We start from the raw sequence: 12,909 nt of genomic DNA, 5'->3' as shown, positions 1-12,909 counted from the left end.
GTGTTTCATGTTTGTTTAATTGTTTTGTATTAGTTGGTTATATGGCAGCCATTTTGTTTTCCCCCGTGTGTGTCATTTGGTTGAGCTAAACCAGTATTTAAGTTCCCCCCGTGTGTCATTTCAGCAGGTCAGTTTACCTTATGTTTGTTTGAGGTTTTGTTAATTATTATCTTGAGTTTAGTCTATTGAGTTGACCTCTTTTATTGGTCTGCCTGTTTAAGTTTTGGCTTTGTTAAATATATTTTCATATTTTTGGGTCAATAAAACCCCCTTTTTTTTTAATTAAACCACCTGTGTCCTTTATGCTTTACTGCTTGGTCCCTGACACTATTACTACTCTAAAATATGAATTACATCTGAAATAATCAAATACATGAAATAGAATGATTAATAGTACATTTCCCTTTTTTAGGAAATGACCTGTATGTATCTATATGAAATCAATAAATGAATCAAATACTGCATTATCTTTAGTTACATTGATAATATTTATTTATGGAAAAACAGTGGAGAAATGTCGCTGTTGCTTTCTTATAAATGAAGCGGACATACCTGAGTGGCCGCGATCTAATCCTGTTTACGTAAAGTAAGCCTGCTCCCAAGCAGGTTTACGCTTATGGATCTGTTGCTATGACAGCAAGTCCCGGATGAGCTTCGGAGAACCGAACGATCCAAGATCACGCGAAATCGTCAACAATCAAATCCAGCTAACTTACTTAGCGAGGTACGAAGAATGGACCCCAGGACCCTGTTTACAGAGACCGAACGAAGATGAATGAAAACTTCCTGCAAACCGGAGACCTCAGTCTGAACCTGAAACCCCCACAGATGGAGATAACAACACCTACACCTGCACTGTCTACAGCAAGGAGGGAAAAACCCTGATGAAGAAACAAGTGGAGCTGAAAGTCAAAGGTCAGAACATAATTAGTTTTCACCTGTATTTTACGTGACACACAGTTGTGACCTTTTTTACACTAAATCCTGTCCATGCAGCCTCTAAACCAGCAGAGTTCCTCAGTGAGCTGGAAACAGTGAAACTTACTGAAAAATAGCATCACACTGATTCTGATATGAATCAGCTGAATGAGGCAGAATACACTTGAATCGATCTGAATAATAGTAACTGACAATTAAATGCAGGGAGGTGTATAAACACTCGCTTCATGAGACACCCCTCAGCTCTGTGTCAGAGTGGACTCAAATGTTTTCAGTGCAAATATTTCACTTCATCCGGTCAAAGAAAATGTGCTCAGTGTTCGTGCTGCTGTTTTTACAGCGCACATTGTGCTTTGTTTCCCTCTCAGTCCCCATTGTGGAGGTGGAGCAGTCGGGGGTGGAGTCTGTCCAACTCCCCCTCCAAATTAAAGTTAACCGGCTGAACGACTCGAAAGTGGAGTGGGTGGACCGATCATACAGGATACTCTACGTTTATCAGAACAACTCTGACCAACCTGAAGAACAGGACCGCCGATACAGAAACCGAACAGAGATGAATGAAGACCTGCTGATAACTGGAGACCTCAGTCTGACTCTGAAACACCCCACAGACTGGGACAGAGGGCCCTACACCTGCACCGTCTACAGCGGGGAGGGAAACATCCTGATGAGGAAACAAGTGGACCTGAAAGTTGCAGGTCAGTGCTGCAGTGTGCGTGTGTGTGTGTGTGTGTGTAATCCAAGTTTCATGGGATCTGCTTGAACTTCATTTTCATATTATATAAAGCAGTGGTTCCCTGGTGGTGAGTAGGGATGGGTATCATTTAGGTTTTATCTGATACCAGTACCAAACTGGTACTTTTGAAACGGTGCCGGTGGTTAAATGGTGCTTAAAGAATGGAGAACACAAACTTTTTCAAAAACCTCTCATGTTAGCTGTTTTTTTTTTGTTTTTTTTGTAAAAACATAACAATGTTAGCCTTTTCTGCTGCTACAGGATGTGAGTGAAGTTGCACCAACCCCCCCCCCCCCCCCCCCCCCCCCCACCTTCTTCAAATCCAACAAAAGTGGTATCAAACGTTTGTGCTACGTTTATGCTGCAAAAATTTTGTTTGTGTCGCTATCATTTTAAAGATATCAATAGAAATTTCTAGAGGTCATCAGAGGTCAACCAGCCCCCCCACATTAATGGAATCCCAAAAGGAAAAATCCAAAAGGAAATCCCAAAAGGTTGATTCTGTTCATCTGGACATTTTCAGTTGGAGAAACGTTTCGTCACTCATCCAAGTGACTTCTTCAGTCTCAGCTGACTGCAGGTTTCCCCAAACCTTATAAACACAACATTTGCATAGTGAAGGAAACCAGCCCACTGAATGAACAATGTGCTGGGAGGTCAGTTCCATGATTGTTGGTATGCAAATTCTTATGACCATTGATCAATGACAACTAATCAAAGTCTACTGATCAATGGCCATGAGTACCATTCACAGAAAGTGGGGAATGGTTACAATCACAGCATTGTAGGATGGCAAAAGATGTACCCTTGGGCCCCCTTCTCGATTCAGAGATGGTCAGCATCCTGACAGCCCGATGGACGAAGCTCTCTCTCAGTCTCTCTCTCAGCTAGCTATATCCAACTTTTTCATCCAGACTAAAAAAGTACACACAGATAAAAAACTAAATACAACAACAAAAACAACATGACAGAAATATTAAATGAAGGAAGAAAAATTGAAAAATATTACAGTCTGACATGCAGCTCTATGGTTTGTTGCACCTTCTTTGAGGATTGCATGATCTGAATTTGGGGAAAGTGGCAGCCGTCATTTCTTGTGAATAATTTCTCACTGTAAGTAACTAATGTGTATTTATATAGTGCTTTTGTTTTTCTGCCACTGTAAATAAGAATGCGCTCGTTCCTTGATTAGATAAAGGTTACTCTGACTCACTGCTCCACCTTGTGGCTGAAATTGCTATTACATAGAAGTGCAGCTAAGCCCCAGGTCCAACTTCAATTTTTTTTTTAAATTTGTTCGTCTTTTGATAATTAAACTCTAATTACTTATGTCTGTAGTTGTAGATGGTTGGTGGTGATTAAACACAAGAAGTACTGCACTGACTTGAACATCCTGTCAGTGTTTAAAATATAAGATTACATTTTGCTCCTCTATAAGTTGTGATATAAAGTTGCAGAAATCTCTGTTATATTCAAGGATTACTAACAAATACTACTATTTCCCCAGTGAACAAAAAGATTAAATGTAACTGGGATAACACTTTAGAGTACTAAGATTCCTCACATCATGTTCACCAGGGAGGACAAAGGATAACTGTTTGCTGAGCTGAGACCTATATGCAGTCTGCCTTTGTTTTTGTGTCTTCGTTCACTTTGAAATAGTTCCACATGGCTCACTTGTCTCGCCTCGCCTTCTCCCAGCTCCGAGCTGCAGCCGGGGCCTGGGGGCGGGCACTCGGCACCTGTGATTAACCCCTTACATGCCGCTCAAACATAGACAGGTCTCAGACCGTGGTATTGGTCCCCAGTATCGGGGAACTTTTAACGAGAACTTTAGAAAATGTGGTATCGAGGCCGATACCAGATACCGGTATGGATATCGGTGCATCCCTAGTGGTGACGTCAACAAAAAACACATTTCCTGTTTGCATACAGTTTTTTACAAATAAGATATTATAAGAGAAGGAGGGAGGAGTGTGCATAACACAGGATGAATGGACTCAAATATGGAAAGAACAATGGAAATGCACTACCTCACAAAGATGGAGGGAATTTGGATGGAAAATTTTGATTAGGTTCTTTATCACCTCTTACCAAAAGATTTATTATGATGGGAATCCCCCGTATGCTGGAGAAAATATGGACACAGATGACTACACCTCTGATATTTGCAGGCAGAATTTTAAAGCTTGGGTGAAATGGGGTCAATGCAGTTCTTAAGCATGCATGCAAATATTCATTAGTCAGCTGTGAGCGAGTCTTTCCCATTCATCTTTAAATGCCAGATTTTCACTTCAGGAAGCACACAGCCCCACTCCACTGTTGGCCAACGCCCTCAACGACTTTTACTGCCGGTTTGATGAGACATCAAGCAGCTTTCACAACTCAATAGAGAATTCCCCAACAATAGAGACACTTTGGTCACTCATGGTAACGGTAAATGGACTGATTCTTATATAGCGCTTTTCTACTCTCCCGGAGTATCAAAGCGCTCTATACAACACACAAACTCCTCCTCAGACAATATATTTACCCTTCTGTGCCATTTTATGTTTAGGTCAGTTATGTTTGTTTAGGTCAGTTATATTTCTTTGTGCAGTTATTTGGTTTGTTAAGTTTGCAGTTCTTTGCCTGAGTTCAGTTTTGTTTCTTTGACATTTTTTATGAGCTTAACATTAATTACTTTTGTAAATATAATATTTGGGTTAAATGAATGAAAACTTTGTTTTTCTAATAATTCTTGTGACTCCTTCTGCTTTTTCAACTTGGTTCATCACACAGCCCTAAATATTTGTTTAATGTCCTGGTCAAATATTACTCCAAGGTGTTACTGGAGGCCAAGGTAATGCCATCCAGAGCAAGTATCTGGTTAGATACCATATTTCTAGGTATTTTAGGGCCAAGTATAATCAGCAGCATAAAGTTAGTTGTCACCCAGGTCTTTATATCAAGCTCTGCTGTGTTCAAGCTATTAATTACTGCGCGCAGGAGAGCCAAAACACACATCAAACATTAAAGTTCAGTTATGCCAGCTTTAACCTTGGGATGCCTCAGCTTCTCTTTTATATCCCCCACACTCAACTCTCTGCATCAGGAAGCTCCTGCCACTGGTCACCCTGGGAGTTTCGTCCTTCTACACCCTAACAGTTAGCAGATAACATAGTGAAGCATCGCCAAGCAGTTTTCACAAGGTCATGCTGACACAAAATTTGACTCTGACTTTAAACACTGGTCACTTCAGGTGCTGCTCTGATATACAGGAAATGACATCACGGCTCAAACTCTTTGTCAGTAAACCATTTCTTTATTTAAAATATAAAATTTTGGTTTAATTGTTGCAGGATTTCATTACACAAACAAGCTGAAAAAAAACCTGCAGAACACATGGATCAATGCATTCAATAAAAATATAACAGGAAACAGATTTCTTAATCAAACTGCTGGAACAAAGCGAACCACTCAACACAAACACTACAGTAGAACAGTTTAGAAAGCTTAAAATGTAACAAGAGGAACATTTTCATTCATAGCTGCCTCATCAGATCTTTACAGAAGACTCCACCTGAACTCTGTGGAGCCTGATCTCAAGGGTTTAAGTCTGATCCTGAAACCAGAAGAGGATCTTTCTGTCTCTGCAGATTCACTGTGATCCAGAGATGGCAATGATTTCAGTCCTGCATCACGCTGATGTTTGCACAGAGAAGATAATTTAGTAAATGTTTTTGAACATTGGTAACAGCAAACTTCATAATCATTATGCAAATTTTTACTCTGTGAATGGTACTCATGGCCATTGACCAGTGGTTGTTGATCAATGCTCATAAGAATTTGCATATTAATGATGAAGAAATTGACCTCAAGCCCATTGTTCATTCATTGGGCCGGTTTCAGTGGTTATGCAAATGTACTGTTTACAAGATTAACGTAAAAGCGGGAATCAAGACGTAACAGTTTATTTGTAACATGGAATCGTTTCTGAGTGGAGTATGAACTGAGATTACTCAAACTCTTTCACAGATGAAGTTCTCTTTCATGTGTCTGCGTTCCTGCTTAGTATGATCACATGATTGTGAAAAGGTTTTGTCACTGTGTCTGCACTTGTATGGTTTCTCTCATGTGTGGACTCGTTTATGCTTTTCAAGCTGACGTGCACTGATGAAGGATGACCCACACTGATCGCAGACATGCTTTTTAACGCCACTGTGAAGGAGTTCATATTGTTTGAAGTCCTTTGAAGTGGTGAAGCCTCTCCCGCATTCTTTACAGTAGTTCATTTTGTCTCCAGTGTGTCTACGTTGATGTATTTTCAGAGTCCTTCAATGACTTAAAGTTTTTCCACAAAGGTCACAACAAAAGTCTTTCCCACAGCGATGACAGGGTTGAGAACTTGATCCATCTGTGTCGCTCTGCTTCTAAACAAAAACACAAAGAAAGTGTAAGTCAGTCCTTAACATTTTTATTCTGAACGTCACCTGAAATAAAGAGCATCTCTGCCAAAGTCCAACTACATTTTACTGTTTACATTATCACACTCAGCTCAATTTAATGTGCTATAAAAACGATAAGAGTAAAAACATTAACGTAATACTAGTTTAATGCTACGATAACAATAACACAATTCTCAAACACTATCCCTAAAAACCTGTGATTAGAGTCTGAATAATCATTCAGAGCTGCCTTTCCATGCAGTAGAATTGCTAACATGCTAACACACTTTGATGAGCAGAGTTGTTTCAAACAGTCGGGCTGACAAGATAAAAATATAAATACATACCTCACAGTAACTGCACTTGTAGAGTCTTTCTGGTGTGGATCTGTTGGTGTTGTCTCAGGTAACGTGGAGATTTAAAAGTCTTGTCACACAGGTCACATTTATAAGGTCGTTCCTCAGTGTGGGTAAACATGTGATGTCGTAACTCTGTGTTTGTAGTAAACTGTTTACCACACTGATCACAGCTGTACACATCATGTCTGGTGTGAATGCGTAGGTGTGTATTTCGGCTCCCTATCTGGCTGAAAGTTTTTCCACAAATGTCACAGCTGTACGCCTTAATTCCAGAGTGGGTAACTAGATGACTCTGTAAGTTGTTACTGTGAGTAAAAGCTCTGCCACACTGATCACAGGTGTACGCTTTAACTCTACTGTGGATGAGTTGATGTGATTTTAAGTGTGAAATGCGCATAAATGACTTTCCACACTCGTCACAGCTGAACGGTCTCTCTCCAGTGTGGATTAGTTGGTGTGTTTTTAAGCTTCCAGACCTGGTAAAAGACTTTCCACATTCATCACAGCTGAATGGTCTCTCTCCACTGTGGATGAGTTGGTGTCTTTTTAAGCTTCCAGAGTGGATAAAAGACTTTCCACACTCGTCACAGCTCAAAGGTCTCTCTCCACTGTGGATGAGTTTGTGTGTTTTTAAGCTTTCAGACTCGGTAAAAGACTTTCCACAGTCTCCACAGCTGAACGGTCTCTCTCCACTGTGGATCAGTTGGTGTGTTTTTAAGTGTCCAGACTGCGTAAAAGACTTTCCACACTCGTCACAGCTGAACGGTCTCTCTCTGGTGTGGATTAGTTGGTGTGTTTTTAAGCTTCCAGACCTGGTAAAAGACTTTCCACAGTCTCCACAGCTGAACGGTCTCTCTCCAGTGTGGATCAGTTGGTGTGTTTTTAAGTGTCCAGATTGCGTAAAAGACTTTCCACACTCTCCACAGCTGAACGGTCTCTCTCCAGTGTGGATTAGTTGGTGTGTTTTTAAGTGTCCAGACCTGGTAAAAGACTCTCCACAGTCTCCACAGCTGAATGGTCTCTCTCCGGTGTGGATGACCTGATGCATTTTTAGGGAAGCTTTCACAGTAAAATCTTTCCCAAACTCGTCACGGTTGTACTTTTTTCTTCCACTTGTTTCTTCAACAAAATTGTCGGCCTCCTGAGAGCGCTGACTTCTCGATCCACGTTGGTCCTGCAGTGACAGAGATACAAACAGAGGCAGTGATTTGTGGGAAATACATTATTCTAACCGGCCTTTTATTAGTGGTATTTTGTGAGCTTTTATTAAATAAGTATTTATACTTATTTTTATACACACATTGCAAATGTGGTCATGAGAGTTGGCATTCAGTCTTTTGAGTGTCAATGCAAACTCGCTTACAGACACAGATAAATATTAGACTTGTTTCTAGGGCAAAGATTAGAGACATTTGGCTGTGCCTGTACGCCTGCTTTTCCAAAAACACGGTAATAACGACGGCCCGCTAGCATGAGCTACTAACGACCCACTTTCTCTTCTCGCCGCCATATGCTTATGTAAACATATGCACTGCGCATACGCGTTTTACCCATATTCTATCGCAATATTTCATTTCCCTATCGTTGCCTAAAAGATTACACCGGTATTACAGTGAACGGTATGATATAGCCCAGCCCTACACGTGTCAATATTCATGTCTCCAGACTGTGGCGTGTCCAGCCACCCCGAAGCCAAAAGATAAGATAAGATAAGATGGCCTTTATTAGTCCCAAAGGTGGGAAATTTGTATAAACAATAAAATCCAATGAAATTTCAAATTTACGATTATGTTTTCACAGTGAAGCTCAGATATCCGAGTGTAAGTGAATGCAGCATCGGCTTCTGCGCTGTGAGCATAGAGAAAAGAAAGGTAGGAGAGCCAAGCATGAAAGACAGCATCACAGAAAACAGTTTTTCGGCAAAAGAGTAACAGTTTAACATAGCTGGACTGGCCATCGAGCATGGCGGAGCTTCCACGGCGGCTAGTAGGTGGATGAGGGAAGGGTAGGCAGGAGGAGGAGAGACCCGAGGCGGCCGCCGGTCCGAGTGTCAGGTGAACTGAACTTCAGGTAAGAAGTTATGACCTGCAGTCTATCTGGGTCAGATATAAACCAAGTTTAGGTGGAGTTTATTTTCGTTGTGTTGACTTTTTACAGTCAGTTACAATAACTCATACTGCGTACTAGCTAGCATGACGGAGTTTCTATACAGCTGGGTGGGTGCTATGATGTAACTGATGTTGAACTTTATTTTATTCATAAGGTTAGTTTGTAGAGTTGCCACCGGCTCCTTAAAAAATGGAATGGTCCCTCATTCAGAGAAAATATTACAGGTTTTGTATTGAGCTGAGAAGAGACGCAGTTTATCCCGTACTTAAGTTAGAATGAAAAAGACACAAAGCTGGAGTTATTCTGTGTCTTTCCTGCACAGCTGCCTCTTCTTCTCTCATTCTCTCCCCTCCCTTTCCTGTTGCTACTTCAATCATGAAACTGATCAATGATCAGCTGATCAGCTTTTCTCTTGTGTTTGTTTATCGCCCACTTTGCAACTGAAAGAGGAAACCAGCAGATGTCGCGCTAAACAACAGCAGCACGTTTAAGCTTGATCAGCTGTTGTTAGAATTTATTTAATATTAATTTCTAGTATCAGCTGATGTTTGCTGGAGCCACAGCTGTAAAAGCTGCTGGTCATGATATCAGTTTGGATATGTGGTGAGAGGGAAACATGAAGATGAAACCAGGAGATGTCCTTACTGAATCATCAGAGCTGAACTGCTGATGGAGAAACAAGTTTACCTTTTAGGTGTCATGGATGAGTTGAAGGGAAGTTATGAACTGTCAAATAACACCAGGATCCTTTTCTATGTAGCTGACAGCTGGTAACTGTGCAGGGGCGGATCTAGCAAAGTTATGCCAGGGGGCCAGGTAGGGCATTAACAAGGAAAGGTGGACACAAAGAAATACTTTTCTTACTTATTCTCATTTAAAATATCTAGCTTTTATTAAATAATTATCTGAATCTTGCAAACAAAGTTTTTATCTGACATAAAATTGATAGAAATCATACATATACCAACAGGACAGTGTACATCACTGTCACTACAGCGTTTGTTTTCATTCAAAGGCTTTATGGCTTTAATACCTGGTGGGCTGGTCTGTAGTCAAAATGCCCAATTTTTTTTTGTCCCAGTCCAGCCCTGCAGGTTAATACTGGCAGTGTCACCATGCCAGCTGACTGTATTTCAGCATCAGCCATTGTTGTTCTTTATACATCAATATTACCAAAGTTTACCATAAGGCAGCATAGAAAGTATTTACTTGCTTTCAGGTTTCATTCAAACGTTAGTCTGTTCATTTGTTTCCCCACTTTTTCCCTGTTTCGAAATGAAACACCAGTTTGTGAGAAGATTATCTTCTTTTTTTAATAGGCAGATAAAGTTTTGCATTGGCTAATTTGCCAATTGTATGTTAAAAATGTTCGTATTTTAATATTCAAAAATGTTTTAGCCCAAAACATATGTGCACTATATGTCAGTAAAAATACTATGCAAATATTGCTGTCCTTGAATGCTGAGTAAACACTGACGAAGCACTGATTGTATCTCTTGTACTTCATGAATGCAGTTTCTAAAAACTTTGCACCGTAGTGGTTAAAACCTCATTCTAATAAGAGTCAAAAGCAAATTCAGTTATTAGGTTTACAGGGTTATTGAATGATGGTTAACTGTTGGTAGAATGTTTTTAACATTATCTGCCAGTTACATCTGCCACCCTTCTCCAAATCTGTGCCCCTACCTGGCCCCCCCAACAAAAATTTTCTAGACACGCCACTGTCTCCAGATTGTTAGTGAGCCATTAAGACTGTACTCTTGGTACAGCTTTTATTTTTGCTGGAGCAGGATGTGAATCGAGCATATGACCTGTACAAATCTCAGCAGGGGTGATTAACACCTCGGGACTTGCACCAGAAAATAAAAAAGTCAGTAATTCTAGTAGGTGTTGGTTTCAAGGGATTTCTGCAAATGTGCGCAGGGTAGTGATGTGACGTTCTGTATCGAGGCTTCGAAGCGTGTGTCGAGTAATAGAGGGGGCGTTTCCGCGAAGCGCGTATCGAGGCTTGCTTCATTTATGGGAGGAGCTGAAAATGATGACGTCCGAAGCCTCGCTGCCCGGCTGTACCACGTGACTGGTTCATGAAGCGGTTCGAACTTTGCCACGAGCTGTGACAGCGATATAAACCCCTCAGACTTCATTCAAAATTTGGGTGTTTGATGGAGAGTTGCGGTTAGTGAGAGTTTGGGGACAGTTTGGAGAAAGTTTGGAGGTTTAGGAGAGTGAGGGGAGAAAGTCAGGAGAGAATGGAGCCAGCTAAGAAGAGGAGGATGTCCTCCCCTGTGTGGGAACATTTTGATCTTATTCCTCCCAAAAAGGTATGTAAATTTCTACAGAAGATGTATTTTCATAATACTGATGGTGCAATACAATTTATGTTAAGCTGTCTTTACTTTTGTACAAGGTGAAGTGTTTGCTATGTGCCAGGGAGCTGGGATATAACAACAACACCTCATCCATGCTCAGGCACTGCAGAGCTTTGCATGAGAATAAGGGGAACACCGATTGTGGAGCAAGACCAGGTGAGCCATCAAATGCCATGATAATATAGCATGCTGTAATGTTACTAAATGATATAACAATATTATACAACTGTAATAAGTTACGTGTGTGATATTTATATTTGTGTTTTGTTTTTATTGTCTTTCCTCAGGAGAACAATCTCAAATACATGAAGACCTGGTTAGCTTGGTGATTGAGGACCACCAGCCATCTAGCATTGTGGAGGACAAAGGATTTAAAAGATCTGTTAAATCATTAAACTCTAGCTATGTTCTCCCCACTAAAAAGGTCATAAAAGCAGTGAAACTTTAGTTTTTACAGAATAAAATGTGAACAGGAAGGACTGTCCATACCTCAACGTTACAAAAGCACAACCACACCTCACCTCACAGTAAATGATCATTTCCATTTTAAGCATTTCCAAATAATCATTTTCCATACTGCCAGTATAAATATACACAATATACTGCCATCACTACAATATACATGTTCTACACACTCCTGTTGTTGTTGACATATACAGGCTGTGTGCAAAATGCCACACGCTTCAAATTCAAGCCAACTAATATTTTTACGTCCACTAGATGTCCTACTAGAGCAAATGAAGCTTCACGAAGCTTTGCGCTGGTGTGAACCAATTGGATGAAAAGCTTCAGTGCTTCATGAAGCTTCATCTGCCCATCACTAGCGCAGGGTTAGTAAATCTAGTGTTGGAGTTAGCTCGGTGCTTACCTTTAGATGAGCCCACAAACCGAGAGAAACTCCGTGATGAAGCTGGAACTCTTTCCAAACAGGAAACAGGTCAGGGAGCAGAGACCCACGTGGTTCACGCTGATCTCAGCTACGATCCAGGAGACAAGGGTGTGCAGATCGATGCAGATATCGATCCAAACGTTGGTAGTGGTATATGATCGATACTTTAGTTTGTTTCTCTCCTGGAGTTTCACTATTTACTCGCTGTGGATGAAAAAGCAGCTCTGTCTGTGTGAACACCTCTTCTTATGCGGCAGACGCACTTTGCTCCGCCCCCTTCTTCCTGCCCTGCTGGGATTTGTTCCTGTGCCGTCACGTGACTCAGATGCGCTCAGAAGACGCATTTGGACTGCAGAGAGAGAGAAAGAGGAGTAACATGTGGAGATATTTTATGACTGTAAATGAAAATGCTGGAGAACAGCTGGAAGGCTGTCAAGCCACAGGGGACCACAACAAGCTGTAGAGTTCAGCTTATTTTTCACACCTCAGTTAAATGCTTTGACTGAAGTCTCACTGCACACACTCAAACTTAGTGTTTGTGTACACCTTGGTCATTATAACCTGACACTGATCAGTGCTGCTCTGACGACCACACTCACATCCATGTAATCATTTAACTGGGATGATCTGGATTTACTGCACAATGCTGAATGTGTCCTTACAGTACAGGGAATAACTCTCTCTGTGTTCCTGTAGAGAAACTCTGGGTTTGTGTGCTGACGAGCATCACTCACAGTATGATACAAAGGCTCACTCATACCTTTCCACACATGTGACAAATTCAAAAAGATGCTGAAACCTTTAGAACATCATAAACTACACATTGTTGTACTCTTTTAGGACGGAACAGCTCTCAGATTTATTTACTCTTAAAGGATAAAAGATGTTTTTAAGAATTTTGCATTCAAGAGGAGAATGTTTAAATAAGTCATGTAAATGAGAATTTCAAAGTTGGTGGCTGCAGTATATACAAATTGGTGTATCTCAAAAATAAAACTATGAAGACACTCAAAATTAATTTGGAAACTGTTTTATGCAACTTTTTTACATTTACAATTTTCAGGGATGAACCTCTGAAATT

General features: G+C 40.7%; 1 protein-coding gene across 1 annotated transcript; it reads right to left on the bottom strand.

The window, feature by feature from the left end:
- Positions 1 to 6,321: 6,321 nt before the first annotated feature.
- On the bottom strand, positions 6,322 to 11,909 carry LOC134624250 (gastrula zinc finger protein XlCGF57.1-like; the record flags this gene model as incomplete). Its single annotated transcript, XM_063469212.1, has 2 exons — positions 6,322 to 7,635; positions 11,808 to 11,909. Coding segments are annotated over 2 exons (1,287 nt in total), but the record flags the coding sequence as incomplete, so codon positions are not given.
- Positions 11,910 to 12,909: the final 1,000 nt, after the last annotated feature.

Source organism: Pelmatolapia mariae, linkage group LG3_W, assembly GCF_036321145.2.
Source record: "Pelmatolapia mariae isolate MD_Pm_ZW linkage group LG3_W, Pm_UMD_F_2, whole genome shotgun sequence".
In the NCBI taxonomy this organism is placed as follows: domain Eukaryota; kingdom Metazoa; phylum Chordata; class Actinopteri; order Cichliformes; family Cichlidae; genus Pelmatolapia; species Pelmatolapia mariae.
This window is presented reverse-complemented; position numbering and strand designations above follow the sequence as displayed.